Source organism: Bubalus bubalis, chromosome 15 (assembly GCF_019923935.1).
Source record: "Bubalus bubalis isolate 160015118507 breed Murrah chromosome 15, NDDB_SH_1, whole genome shotgun sequence".
NCBI classification, from domain to species: Eukaryota; Metazoa; Chordata; class Mammalia; order Artiodactyla; family Bovidae; genus Bubalus; species Bubalus bubalis.
Window position 1 is genome coordinate 66,802,884 of NC_059171.1, and position 15,251 is coordinate 66,818,134.

At 42.3% G+C, this 15,251-nt stretch overlaps 1 protein-coding gene across 6 annotated transcripts in view; it reads right to left on the bottom strand.

Moving 5' to 3' along the window:
* MTSS1 (MTSS I-BAR domain containing 1) overlaps window positions 1-15,251 on the bottom strand; it is a 162,509-nt gene that overhangs the window by 122,086 nt on the left and 25,172 nt on the right. For all 6 annotated transcript variants that reach the window (XM_006048349.4, XM_025265472.3, XM_006048350.4 and 3 more), the window contains exon 3: window positions 11,743-11,816. In XM_006048349.4, coding sequence (XP_006048411.1) covers window positions 11,743-11,816 — 74 coding nt within the window. The remainder of the gene's footprint in view (window positions 1-11,742; window positions 11,817-15,251) is intronic.

Sequence of the window (15,251 nt, forward strand, 5' to 3'; positions counted from 1 at the left end):
GTGTATAAAAATCAAATTTCTTTAAGATGTACCAGGGGAATTCACTGCTAGATTTCTAGTGACAGAAGACCTTTTGAATATTCTTTATCTCTTCTCTGAGTGATTTTCCAACACCAGATCTTTCCTCCCGCAAAGCACACGAAAACAGCTAAGGTGAAAATTTTAGTTCATAGCAGCTTTCACATTTCGTGCATGTTTTCAGGCTGGGGCTTTATGAGAGCAGAGGGGAGGCAGCTACATGATCAGGCAAAATAGACTCAGCCTAGAAAAACACTAGTTTGACAAGTGCAAGGGTCTTCCAATGCACATTTACACTCCAAATGGTTATTTTTACAACAGGCAGAACAAACCAAGTTCAAACTCTATGGCAAACAATCTTCCACAAGCATTGTTTAAAAAAACAAAAAATGCCTCATGTGTATGAATTGAAATAACTGCACTTTTTCGTGAATGGTAAATTTATGTTTTACCAAACATGACTGTGTGTGTGGTTAGCAGGATGGGGTGAAGGGGCATTAGTTATTTTAAGCCAAAATGAAAAGCAAAGGGAAAGAACTAGGGTGGGGAGGAGGGTGGGAGAGTCTCCACTGCCCCAGGCAGACGGCCCTGCAAGCAGCTGGAAGGATGGAGCTGCTGAGTAAACCACTTCATTATGCAAACTGCCTAACGACACAAACAGTGCAATGTGCACAGACCAACTCAGTCACCCATAAAAACACACATCCCCACCACGCCCGGACCTTCCTCCCCACTGCCCCGCGTAATTCACCAGCGTTTATTAGGGCTGCTGGGGTTAAACGGCACAGTACGCATCATAATTCAAGCATCGCCAGGGAAAAGAAGACAAAAAGAGGAAACACAACTGACTTCAGGGGGCGCAAATGCTTCTCTTGGTTAGTGGGAGGATGAGCCTTAACCGGACACTCGGCCATGGGTGTGGGATTCTTCCATCCCGAGCTCTCCCTGATAGAGGATTTTAGGATTCTGGGGACATCCTGCCCTGGACAACGTGGGAGTCAGGTTAGTGCCCTTCTGGTGAGCACACAATAACTGTTCGAGTGTCATTTTGAGAAGATGCAGTGAAAAGTCAAATCCCACCGAGGCGGGACACAAGAAACCACAAGGAAAGAGCCCATCTCTGGCAACTGTTGCTACCCAACCAAAGATCAACAATAATCACCACTTGTAGAGTGGAGACCAGTGCTGCTGTCAGGGATCAGTTTAACGTCAAGATCAGTGAGGACGGAGAGGAGGGATTTTCATTTCAGCAGTCACTATTCCAAACTTCGTGAAATACACAAATTGGCCCATCAGATACATAAAGTCCCCATCTCCCAACTCCTTTGACCCAAAAAATAAGGGGGGGCAGAAAATAAAATTTTCTTTTAGAAATTTATTAAATAAAAATACTTAGTAAATATGTGGGTTCCTTTCTTATTTCTAGTCCTTACCTATAGTATGATCTGTAGAAGAAAAAAATGTTTAAAATACACATGCCACCTTACTGTGCTAGACTCAACACCAAGTCTATCATATAAAACAAACCAAAAAATAACTAAGAAAATGGAAAACGGTTAAGACAAACTTGATATTCATAATGCCATTAAAAAAAAAAAAACAAACTTGTTTTATCCTAAACAGAATATGCAGGATTAAAGGTATTATGCTAAACAGTTAAAATACTCAAGGTCTATCAGAGTAGACTTGCCTGCAATGCAGGAGACCTGGGTTAGATTCCTGGGTGGGAAATATCACTTGGAGAAGGAAATGGAAACCCACTCCAGTATTCTTGCCTGGAGAATCCTGTGGACAGAGAAGCCTGGCAGGCTGCAGTTCATGGTGTTGCAAGAGTTGGATATGACTTAGTGACTAAATCACCATCAGAGTAATAAAACACCAAAATAATGAAACTCAAAGCAAAATGTACATTTATCAACTCATTTTAAAAGGCATTAAACCTTTTTATGTCACCACTTACTAGGTCAATGATAGCTCCTTGAAACTGTATTTACATAATAGGCATATAGTTTTAGCTAGGTTATTATTAGAAACAGCAATAATTTACAAAAGTTTTTTCACCGTTCCTATGATTGAAACTCATAGGTATTCAGTATAAACATAGATGTACATATACATACTCAAATTTGGAGTGGCTTGGGGGCTTTAAGGAAGTTAATGAGGCTGCTCAGTCTCATTGTTTAGTTGCTCAGTCGTGTCAAACTCTTTTGCGACCCTATGAACTGTAGCCCTTCAGGCTCCTTGTCCATGGGATTTCCCAGGCAAGAATACTGGAGTGGGTTGCCATTTCCTTCTCCAGGGGAACTTCCCAACCCAGCGATCGAACCCGCATCTCTTGCATCTCCTGCATTGGCAGGCAAGCCACCAGGGAAGCTCTGTTAATGAGGCTACACTAAAGCTATTCCAGGTTTTGGTCCCCCCAGAGCCCTCAGCAAAGTCGTAAGCATATCAGGGATGAGCTCTGCATAGAAACCAGTAGTCCTGGAACACAGAATTTGTGTCTGTCATTTTAGGCAAGAAACTGCTAAGACCAATCTAATGCTTTAATTCTTTCAACTAACAACATACACACACACACACGTGTGTGTGTGTGTGTGTGTGTGTGTGTGTGTGTGTGTGTGTATGTTATATACACAGGTTGTTATATATGTTATAGATATTGGTTGTATAGATACTATGTGTATAGACAGACACAAACACACACATCCTCACTAAAAGGATTACAGCTATAAAGCCCAATTAATAAAGGACTGTTTGATACAACCCAGCATTAAAATTGTTCTCTGCATCATGGTTAAGAAGAAAGAGTGAATACATAACAGTGAGGTGGACACTCAGTTTTGGCTGCCTCTGAATCCACTTATTATTCAACACTAGGTAACTTTTTGATGAGTCTACAGAGTCTGTTAATATGGATTCATTTTTCCAAGTTATTTCAAATAAAAGAGATACACCAACAGCAATCACCCTCCTCTAGTTCATGAAAATTACTTAAATGCCCTTGGAAGGAGGTAACAAGCAAAAGGCTGACCTAATGTCTTAAAAGCTTGGGCTTCATCACAAAATAGTTTTGTCAACCTTGTCCCTTTTATCTGCTCCCATAAAGAGCCTTTTTGGGCACATTCTTCCTAATCAGCTCCCTTCCTCATAAAATGTTAATTTCACAGATGTGTGTATGTTTGCATATGTACTGTATGCATATCTGTACCTGATATATAAAAAGGGTAAGACCGCCTTCCCTTCTTAAGAACCAATTACCCCCTGCCCCTTTGGAATGATATCTTATCCATAGTGAATCCATGAAACAGATGAAACAGACATGCTATAAAAACAAGTGGGAAGCATTCACTGTTGGGAATTATTATTGCTTACATGCCTGTCTAAATTCTTCTACCACCCACTGACCCAATGCCTCAGAAACAGCACCTCTTTGCATTCTTTACCAGGTACCTAGTAAACTCTCAATATAGCAGATATAAAACAGAATAAATCAGGTGACTCATAAACTAGTACATTTACTGTTAAAGGCAAACTAAGCCTTTCTTTGTAGCCATTGTTATACCCCTTCCATCCATGCTGTGTTATGTGGTAGCTACTAGGTATATGTGGCTGTTTAAAATTAAAATTTAAAAATCAGACATTCAGTTCTTCCATTATACTAACCATGCTTCAAGTACTTGATGACCTCAGGCGGCTGCTGGTCATCATACCGGACACTGAAAATGTGTAACACTGTCGCCACCAGAGAAAGTTCTATCACAGAGAATGGCCCTGGCCCAGCCTAAAAGCGCCACGAGGCCAGGACCACATTGGGGTCACTCACCACAGCGCACGCAGGACACGTCAAGTTCTGGCATGAAGCAACACAATTAAAAAGAGACAAACAAGAAACAAGAGGAAAAGAGTGGCTTTGTCTTGGCCTTGCCAATTTCCCGCTTTAATCAACTACAAATATTCTTATTTTTCATAGCTTTGTTCTTACACCCCACACCCACCTAGAAAACAGCAAGGAGAATTTTCAAAATGTAACTACCAGCAGAGCAAAATTGGCTTCAGGCCTCCTCGGAATAATTCATGTGAATCAAAATCAAGAGGTCAAATTCAAAACTGCGAAAATGAAAGGCAATCGAGTTTCTAGGTCATTGTCAATACCGTCTGCCCAGATTCACGTTTTAAAATGTCAGAGAATAGAGCTGCTGGTTCATCCACTCTGTAAGCAAGATACAAAGTACTGCACTTTATCAGTTTTTATTTAACAAATCGGCAACAGCTTCCTGGGCATCTATAATGTGCCAAGGTTCCAGAATATTAGAGCTTGGCATTAATTTTACTTACAGCCTGTGTAGGGTTGTCAAGGTGCCCCTGTGAGAACCATATCCAGAGTCTGAGTAAAATTCACACCAGCCAGTTTTCCGTAATACTTTGAGGCTCCTGATGCTTTCTGCTAGGTTCCTTTTGCTCCCCAATACTTCTAAAGCCTCAACTGGAATAAGATCATCAGAAAAATGAATACACTATCCTTGAATGTTTCAAAACCATAAACTTGGCTTTAAAAAAAAATTACAACAGAGCTGTTTCCTTAAATACTCATAAGGGCTCTCCTCTTTTAAGAATCGTTAAGGACAATAACCAAAAATGATTAAGGAACCTGAACTGGCCTATCTGAGTATAAAACCATTTTAGTGATCAACAGCCAGATCTAGAGATCAGTAGATTGCAGTTTTATGCCTTTTTCTTTTTAATTAAGTGAATGAAACTGTCCAGGTTTCTTTAAGGTCATCTTCAAAGAATATGCAGCTCCAGGCCTGTGAAAAAGTTTTTTTATGACCTATTTTGGGGCTTCCCCGTTGGCTCAGCAGGTAAAGAATCCTCCTGCAATGCGGGAGACACAGGAGATGCAGGTTTGATCGCTTGGTCGGGAAGGAAGATCCCCTGGAGAAGGAAATGGCAACTCACTCCAGCATTCTTGCCTGGAAAATCCCCTGGGTAGAGGAACCTAGTGGAGTACAGTCCATGGGGTTGCAAAGAGCTGGACGAGACTGAGCAGGCACAAGCACAATGACCTTTTTTATTGTTATTTTTTCAGTTTGTGGCTGAGCAGCTTCCTAGGTAGAAATCCTGCCTTAATTATATGAAAGAGAGTTCAGGTCTGAAACACTGAAGTCAATCCAGAAGTTAAGGGTCAATGAAGTCTCAGTTAAACAACCTCGTTAAAATAAAACTTGTGGGCAAACAAAACCAAGTATGGCTGCCTCTTGGAAATAGCTTGCTGGCACCTCCTTCCCAAAAAGGAAGATTTCCCCTTCTTTTCCAACTCCAGCCAAGAGCAGACAGCTGCCATCCATCCACCTGCCCACTTCCTGTAACCCCCATCACAGATGTGCTGGGCCCTCTTGGGCAACAGTGAATTATGAAGTCACATAATCCAGAGACTCAACCACCAAGAAGGGTCCCAAGATTTGAATTCTGAACTCCCAAGTGGAATCTGGCCAAAGACCCCATGTCACCAGGCTCCTGCCTCCAGAGATGACAGCCTTCCTCACCCAGATCCACCAAGGATTGCATGCAATGTGGTCTGCACCTTCCTAAATGCCAGATACTTATTAGCACTTGGGTACCTGGGTTCCTCAGAGAGCAGCAGGACCCAGGCCCTGCCCTGAAGGTGGCTGAGTCTAGCGGGGAGGATGGTGACCACACAAGGAGGCAGGGGAGTGAGACCCCATTTACTCTGGGGACGGAGGAAGGGGGTGGTGAGGGCAAGCGTTTCACAGGTAACCTGACTCTTAAACTGGCTCCAGGAAGATAAGCCAAAGATCCTCAAGCATCTAAAGGGGGTGGAGAGGGGGTGGGCTGGGAAGGGCACCCTGGGTCTGGAATGCACAAGTGCAAGAAGAAAGGGATCAACAGTTTAAAGGGATTCAGGGAGCCAAAGGCATTTTTTTGTGGGTGGAACTGCCGGCCGTGGGCAGAGATGTCACTGGGCAGGTGGGTGACCGCAAGATGGCGAGAGGCCTTATTCTTCTGGGAAGCCTTTAAAAAAATCTAAGCTCCACTCAATTCATCAATAACCACAGGTATAAGGCAGAACTCTGAAATCTGTACTTTTTTTTTTAACTTTTTATTTTACATTGGAGTATAGCTGATTAACAACTTTGTGATAGTTTCAGGTGGACAGCCAAACAACTGAGCCAGACATGTACACGTATCCTTCGAAATCTATAGTTTAAAACAAGCTTCCCAAGTAATTAAGATCCATCAGTGACGTAAGGAAAGCATAGCATTTATCAAACTCTAAAGTAAGGGCTTCCCTGGTGACTCAGATGGTAAATAATCCGCCTGCAAGGCAGGAGGCACCAGTTCGATCCCTGGGTTGGGAAGATCCCGTGGAGAAGGGAATGGCAACCCACTCCAGTATTCTTGCCTGGGAAATCCCATGGACGGGGAGCCTGGCGGGCTACAGCCCATGGGTCACAAAGAGTGAGAGACGACTGAGTGACTAAGCACATACTAAAAAACATCACGTATATTTTATGAACAGCACTGCTCTACTCAGTTTGAGTCCTGGAGACTGTCTTCATCAGTTCACAGGACCTCAGCAATCCAGGCTCACTGATTAAAGTCCACCTCGACTGTCTGGACCTCACTGGGTGTCCTGAAAGCTCCAGCTTCCATCTGCCCTCCTCACGCACACCCTGAGGGTCTGTTCTAAACATATTTCTCACCTAACCTGCTCACTCTTTATCCTCCGCTTACCCCTGCTTCCTTTGTCTCCCAAGCAAAAATTAGAAACTGTAAAGATAATACAGAAAAAGAAAATTTAGACTGTCCAATTTAATTTGTATTTTAAGATTTAATAGGGCCAAAGAGAGATTTTAAATTATAGAGTATTAGAGCCAGAAAAAGATTACTTGCAACTATCTAAGGCTCTACTAGATCCAGGGAAAACCCCTTTTACAAATGGGGAAATCAAAGCCTGAAGAAGTGAAACAAAATTACTTAGGGTTACAGAGCTGGACAAGCAGAAGACAAACACAGCATCCAACCTCTGACCTAGTCGTCACTTCAAGGTGCTACGTAGATTGGTTTCTTTTCAATGCAATCAGGATTAATAAATTTAAAAGCAAACTTAAGGGACTCTGTTGATGATCCACAGGTTAGGACTCCACACTTTCACTGCCAAGGGTGTGGGTTCGAGCCCTGGTGAGGAAACTAAGATTCCCACAAACCATGCAGCCAAAAAAAAAAAAAAGCAAACTTAAGTTTATACTAAACCCAGCAGCTTCTTACATAAAGCATCATAATTTAGTTGTTAAAATCCAGACTCTGGGCCAGGCTCCAGTCTCCCCGCTTCCAAGCTATATGACCTTGGTTGGTTTAGATAAGCTCTCTTCACCCAGACTTCATCATCTAGAATGAAGATCATAAGCACTGATCTCAGAGAGCTGTTCTGAGAATAAAAAGACTCACTGCATGTAAAGCACGGAGGATAGAGCCTGGCCTGTGTTATGTATTCAACAAAGGTGATTAGAGACCATCTAGTCGGCTGGGATCCATTTCCTTCCTTCTTAGAATCTTAAACTCCTCACTCTGGGTCTGGTGCATCGTCATCTCAACATCCCAGAGATGGTTGTTCAAAGCTATAAAGCAATTACAGAAGCAGACAGAGGCAGCCAGAAATGAAAGTCACACAGCATTATGCTCTCCAAAGGCCCTTGCTGACACCAGCAAATGATGCAGTGGCCACGAAGGGCCAGTGCTGACTAAGACGGAGCATTTCATCAGCAACGTGCCCCTGCCTTGCGGTGAAAGGGGGGTAAGGGCCTGGCGGGCACCAGGCTGCACGCTTACAGGTGAAGGAACACTGCTCCCCAGACCGACCACCAAGGGCTGCGAAGCCTCCCCGCACCTTTGTGCTTTCTCTTAAGTAACTCAGACAGCTGTGCCCCAGTCAGTTCAAACCACTCCCACGACAGCCCATGTGCTGGTCCATCACGGACACGAGGAAAATGGAGACCCTGCTTCACAAAGTCAGGCATTCTTCATACACCAAATGCCAAGACACTAATTCTTTGTGGCCAGTAACACGCAAACAGGTGTACTTTCATACTGAGCACAAGCTGTATATTCATTCCAGAATGCAAAGATCAACAAAATACTGAACTGTATGTACTATGGTGTTAACTCTTAAATTCCATTATAGTTTAATTATTAACCTAAACATAGACATTACAGTAGCAGCTTATACTCTTAAAAAAAATAAACAAAACAGCTCAAATTTATTTCCACATTCATAACTACTTAACAATAGTTACAGGACTAGATTGACTTTGCTGTCATAATGACTAGTGTTTAAAAGATTTTTCTAAATAAGTTATTTTCACAGCCAGTGCAAAATATTTGCTAAAAAGGACAAAAACCTTTCATAGCCATTTCCTCTGGGAAACAATATGGAATGTTAATATTTTGGAAACCAGAGACCCGCTAGTTTGAGATTCTGGATGCCTGTCCAAAAGAGACACACATAAGAATAACTGTTACTCCCTTCTCTTACTTAAAATGAGGGCTCGAAAAATATTACATCTACAGGCACTAAGCAGGCTTCTCTGGCGGTCGAGTGGTTAAGAATCTGCCTGCCAATGCAGGGGACATGGGTTTGACTGCTGGTCTGGGACAATCCCACATACCACAGGGCAATGAAGCCCCTACTGAGTCTGTGCCCCCTATGGCCCACGCTCTGTAACAAGAGAAGCCACTGGAATGAGAATCCCGAGCACCGCAACTAGAGATAGCCCGCATGCAGCAACAAAGACCCAGCGCATCCAAAAATAAATAAACGCACTAAGCAAGAGACTGGACTTTCCACAGTGTGTAGATATCAAACTGCAAACTGTATTAGAGCTGCAGCCTGTAATGACTGTGAGCCAAAATACATTCGCTGCTGACCAAAACAGCTTGACGCATCTTTTAACAGATTCTTCATTTCCCTGGAGATGCATACAACCATTAAAAAGAGATTACCCATAGATCTCTAGAAGCATGTACACATGGGTATTAACTGCAGTGTAGTGTGTAAGAGTGAATAAGTGGAGATAATCTAAATATCCCCGAATAAAAGAATGATTAAACTGTGCTATATCCACACAAGAAATTCCATTTGGTGGCTAGAAAGAATGAGGTAGATTCTCTAGGCACTGACATAGAAAGATAATTATAATATATGGGAACTAAAAGCACGAGAACAATGTTTCTCATGGGCCACCTTTTGAAAAAGATCTTAAAATATATTTTATTCTATATATCAATTTACATGTTGTTCTATGATTAATTTTTCCTGCTATATATGTTTAAGAATGCAAAAAAAGTCTATAAATGACACTAAACCCCATCTCTGCAGAGGGTACTCGGAGGGTAGACTTTATATACTTTGTTACATAACTTTTTTAAACTAAGGAGCATGTTCTGCATTTTGCACTTGTTAAGCAATTGTTAAGTAAAAAATTAACTTAATAAAACTAATTTGACATTTAATTGAACATCAGATGTGCCTTCAAGTTTCTCTCTTATTGCCATAAAATATACCTTTCTTTGTGTCAACCATACATTTTTTCGGTCATGTGAGTTCTCACACTCCTACATTTAATAGAAAGTTATTTCTTTCAAATGCATATAGATTCTAGACATCTCAAGATGTAAAGTACTGCGGTATCACTAAAAAATGACCTGAAATCAGATGGTTTAAAAATAGATCCAAGTAGGGATCTTGTTCACTGCAACATTATTCGTCTTCTGTCAAAGACATCGCCTCCAAATTTCCTTCTCTACCTCCACCAGCACCACGGAGAGGTTAGTCCGGTTTCTTTTCCCACAAACAATGGTTTTTCCTCCCTTCAACCATGAGAATTTGCAGGCCCTTCAGTTTCCCACCAAGAACCCTTCTCAGCAGCAACTTCTGCAAAAACCCAGGTTCCTGTTGCAGGAAATTATGGACAATCAGAGAATACTTTTTATTCCATCCTCTAGGTTCCACTGAGTAATTAAACACTAAAACTTAAACTTACGAATCACAGAGCCTCAAAAATGCAGCGCCAGATACTTAAGTTCTTATAAAATAATACAGCAACTCTTTAAGAACGACACACTCTGATGGTCATTGTAGAAAGACATCCTTATGACTGGTGAGTCCAGTCCCCAATGCTGCTGCAATGGAAGAAAATATGATAAAACAGACCCAATAGCACTAAGAGCAGTGAACAGTGGCCTGAATATCATATTCCTCTTTATACTTGTATATTCTACAGATTTCATAACAAACACACATATGGTATGTAGAAAGTTTTTTTAAGGTTCTTAAAAAGATACTGGTTAGGACCCTGGTCAAGCTGACAAACCAACCCTCTGGGTCTCCAACACATTCTCCCAGGGAACCTTTGAAAACTCCACTGGCATCTTGGAAATGAGGAGAAACATTACCTCTCCTGGGAGAACTTCGACTCCCTGAGCTGAGCTAATTGCTCACTTTTCCATATTCCCTGAGCACTCTGTCCTACCACTATTACCATACCAAACATGTTATTTCTACACTGAGATTCTTGATTTGCAGGTAGCATCCCAAGCCCCTCCAGGATGCAGAACATGCTGATTGTTGTGGTCCCAAGACAGTGCCTGAAATATCAGTAGTTTTCAAGCATCTTGAATGAGAAGAGTCCTCATTGCAAATTTATTTCAATATTTAATTAAGCACCTATGATAAATAAGGACGTACTGAAGTCCGCTAGAGGTACATACCCATTGTGGGCTTCATAGGTTAACTGTTGGGAGCAAATCCACCCAACACTGGCCCTCAACACCCACATTTTCCAACGTTACCATGACGATAACAAGAACAGACCTGTAGCTGTTAGTGTACAAGGAGACCCAGAAAGAAGGCAAAAAAAAAAAGCAGCAGAAGAGATTCTCTGTCCCAGAATGAAATGGGAAGCACCCCCCTTTGAACGGGGGTCTCTAGGTTATGGGTAATGTCATACTTCTAACGATGGTGCTGGGTAGAGAAAGATTTACTTGCTTCTCTACAGACCTTTCACAGGTTATAAATATTCTTTTCCATGATTCAATAGTCACTGAAACCAATACAAATTTTCAAAAGAATTCCCTCTGTTCACTGACTTAATAGACACACTTTAAACATCTACTGTGTGCCAAGTGCTATGTTTTGGGAAAGTTCAGACACGCACCAGCCACAGTCTATACCTTGAGGGCTTTGCAGTCAAATCTGGGACACACATACAACACAGCAGGAAGCTATGGGTTTCCTCATTTTATGGGAACCCAGAAAAAAATGGTCTAACCCATCATCCTCACTGCTTCTCATTCCACAAGGGAATGAGGAAAATCTTAAGATGACACGTATGAGGAGGGAAAAACAAATTGCATCCAAACACACAGCTCAGGACTCTGCAACCAGCACGTCGTTAAAAGTGATGACAAGCACATCAAGCCATCTCAGGCACAAACACTGGTTCCTTTGGTTTATTTTTCCTTCTTCTCATGCGCTTTATTATCTGGAGAACGATTTGCAGCATCTACTATGCAGAATCCCCCAGAGTTAAAAATATATATATTTTTAAATATGAGTCAGCCAAGCTCTGATAACTTGAGCTCTATCTTCGTGTGAAGCCGCCAAGGGTAAGAGCCCACATGCGGAATGCCATTCCTCCATCTGCTTACCACGTGTGTTGGTGGCCATGTCAGCCACTTTCTGGAAGGCATCCAAGAAGGCAGCTGCTGCTACGACTGTTGTCCTAAAATGCAAACAGATAACAAAAGCATGAGGACTGTCTCACACCAGCACATGCGTGACAGCAAAAGGGCCGGAATCCCTGCCAGGGACAGAAAGTCACCCTCCAAGAGGGAGACCCTGACTGGATACAGACAACCACTGGCTTAGTGGACCCTTCTTTTTTAATTGGAGTATAATTTCTTTACAATGTTGTGCTGGTCTCTGCCATACAGCAACACGAATCAATTATAGGTGTGTGTGTGTGTGTGTGTGTGTGTATATCTTTATGTGTGTGTGTGTGTGTGTGTTTCCCCTCCCTCTTGAACTTCCCTCCCCACCCCACCCCATCCCACCCCTCTAGGTTGTCACAGGGCACCAGGCTGAGTTCCCTGTGTTATATGGCAACTTTCCATTAGCTACCTGTTTTGCATATGGTAATGTATATGTTTCAAAGCTACTCTCTCAATTCATCCCACCCTCTCCTTCCCCCACTGTGTGTGGACTTACTTCCTAAAGACTTTCTCCTACTGCACTGTACCCCAGTAAGGTATGGCTCATGCAGTACTAATCAACAAATGCTAACTATTCTTCCTACTCCATTTCACCTGATGGTATAAAATTATTAACAAGTAAAACTTCACAAAGAAGGAAAAGACAGGTGTTTCTACCTAAAAGGAAAAGCATTTTTTTTTTTAAAATATAAGTGGTATGGCTGAAAGATACTTTAGAGCAGGAAAACAACATAGCTACATGGATTGGTAGAAGGGATCCTGAAGAGATCTAGGTTAAACAATTCATCTTAGAGATGGGAAAACTGAGATCACCAGTTCCTACCACAGCTGAGACTAGTAGCCCAGCATGACTAATAATCCCATGTTCATCCCAGCTATGTGACTTTCCCCCCTAAATCATGACTATAGTGAAACCAACATACTATTTTTTCAACGTTAGAATGCTATCTCAACAGCATCTCCTGAATTCCTAAAAACTGAGACCAAGGAGGGGTTACTATCTCATTTACTTTCCTAGACGTTCTCTTGAATTCTTCACATTCTCTTGAGCACTGGGAGATGCCTTGAGCACTTTGTGATCTACGGGTTCCTAGAATCATGGTCCAAGATGTCATCCAACAAAGAAATCACCACTGCATCCCAGGGCTGTGAACAACCAGGACAAGCAAGCCAGCCCCAGGCTCACTCACAAGAACACGTACAACAGAGTTTACAGCCTGATGTTAATGTCCCAGTGGTTCCCATATGAATACAGTCCTTATAGAGCATCCCTAATAATTCAAAGTTGTGAAGGAAGAAGATGAGAAAAAGAAAAAGGACTAAAAAGGGAAGAAGATGAGAAGAAGGATTTAAAAAGGAAGTTCAAAATGGAGGAGGGAAAAAAAAGAAATAAATGACCTTTGAGCCTAAGCAAGGTAGCTGCGAAACAAAAGGCTCTTGGAAGGTGCTAGAAATGGTCCCCAGGAAAACCCGGGCAACGGTCCCTTAGAGCCAAGCTTCAAAATGAGGCCTGATATTTTCCAGTAGAGCAGGAAAACATTCTGGTCAAAACACACACACACACACAGACATACACACTAAACAAAAACAAAAACCCACTTCAAAGCATATTTCCTGAAGAGTTGGCACCAACTGCAAACCATGGAAAAGTTAGCTTTACGCTCTGAGATTTATAAACAACTCATTCAAATTTATAATTAATATCTGACCCAACAGCTGTATTTACTCTCACTCAAGTCAAGGCCGATCTTCCAAATGAGCCAGCTGTAGAGGTGCCTCAAGTATTACATGGTCACCAGGGCTCCCGTGAAAACAAAGACTGTGGTCAAGTGTGAGGAATTAAGAGCTTTTAAACACCGCCTTCCGATGAGCCATATTTCACGGACTGCTTTTGTCACAGGACATCTTAGCCCTCTCTGATGGCGCAGAGCAAACATGCATCCATCAGCAGGAGAAAGGAGTGATTCAGTTTACATGCTCCAAGAGTCTACCTCTTCTCTGGTCTTACCCACTCTCTTAATACAGAAAATTAAACCACGGGCTTGAGCTTCCCACGGTGCTCTCAACCAGGTACTAGTAGCTTGACAAAATAAAGTAATGGTCTCTGCCTCATGGGGCCTATTGTTTAACATATATGTACACGCACACATGTGTGTACATATATGTTATGTACATATATAGCTTGACAAAATAAAGTAATGGTCTCTGCCTCATGGGGCTTATTGTTAAAATATATGTAGACACACACACACACACACACACACACACACGTTTAAGTGTATGGCTTCCCTGGTGGCTCAGAAGGTAAAGAATCTGTCTGCAATGCGGGAGACCTGGGTTCGATCCCTGGGTAAGGAAGATCCCCAGGAGAAGGGAATGGTAACCCACTCCAGTTTTCTTGCCTGGAAAAACCCCATAGACAGAGGAGCCTGGCGGGCTACAGTCCATGGGGTCACAAAGAGCTGGACATGACTGAGCAATTAACACTTTATATATATAATATGCATATTATATCTATACAGGGCTGGCCAAAATGTTCATTTGGGTTTTTCCATAAGCTGTAACAGAAAATCCTGAATGAACTTTTTGACCAACCCCAATATATTATAATGTACTTTGTACCAGTAGGGATAAGATTGCTTTAAGTCTTATTCCGTACGTTTAAGACAGCCAATCAGGTAATTATTTTAAGTTTTAGCTGCTTCATTGGTAAAAGGAGAAGAGCATCTTTTCCCTGCTCAACCCTGAAAACCTGCCAGACAATTAAATGAGGCCAGATAAGAAGAAGCCTAGAGGGCAGGGGTTGTACTTACATGTTTTACAACAGGAGGTGACCTCCTACAGGATGGAGACTAACCTATTTGAAATGAACCATGATGGGGGCAGAGTTGGGGGAAAGGGCCTTACATTCTGAGAAGAGTAGGTTGGATCTGATCCAGGACAAAGTAATCATAGGTTCTCAAGCAAAGAAATGGCAAAGGACTCAACAAGCAGCAAAAGGGCCATATTCTGAAGCCCATGGTCCACCTGAATACCCACTCATGACTCTGGAAATCCCAGGCCCCATGAAGCTGAATAATGGACTGGGAAATTTCCACATCTCTCAAGTTCTCTCCTAATCTACGGGGGAGCCAGGGAATGCCCAGTCCTGTGGCCAAAGTTCTGGGCAGGAACCCCTGGGGTCAACAGGCAAAGTCCTAAGAACATCATGTTACTCCTCCCACCCCTGTCTGTCATCCATATTGTTTCTTATCCCAGAAAACACCTACCCGCTTCGTTCTCTGGAAAACCATCCTCGTACACCTAAACCAATCCATGTCACCCCCACAGCCATGACCAGGGTCATGAAAACAACCTCTTTTTCAAATGTCCCAGCTCTCTTGAAACACCCACTAAGAGCAATCACACCCCTCTCCCCACTGATTTTAAAAGCATATGGCTTTAAC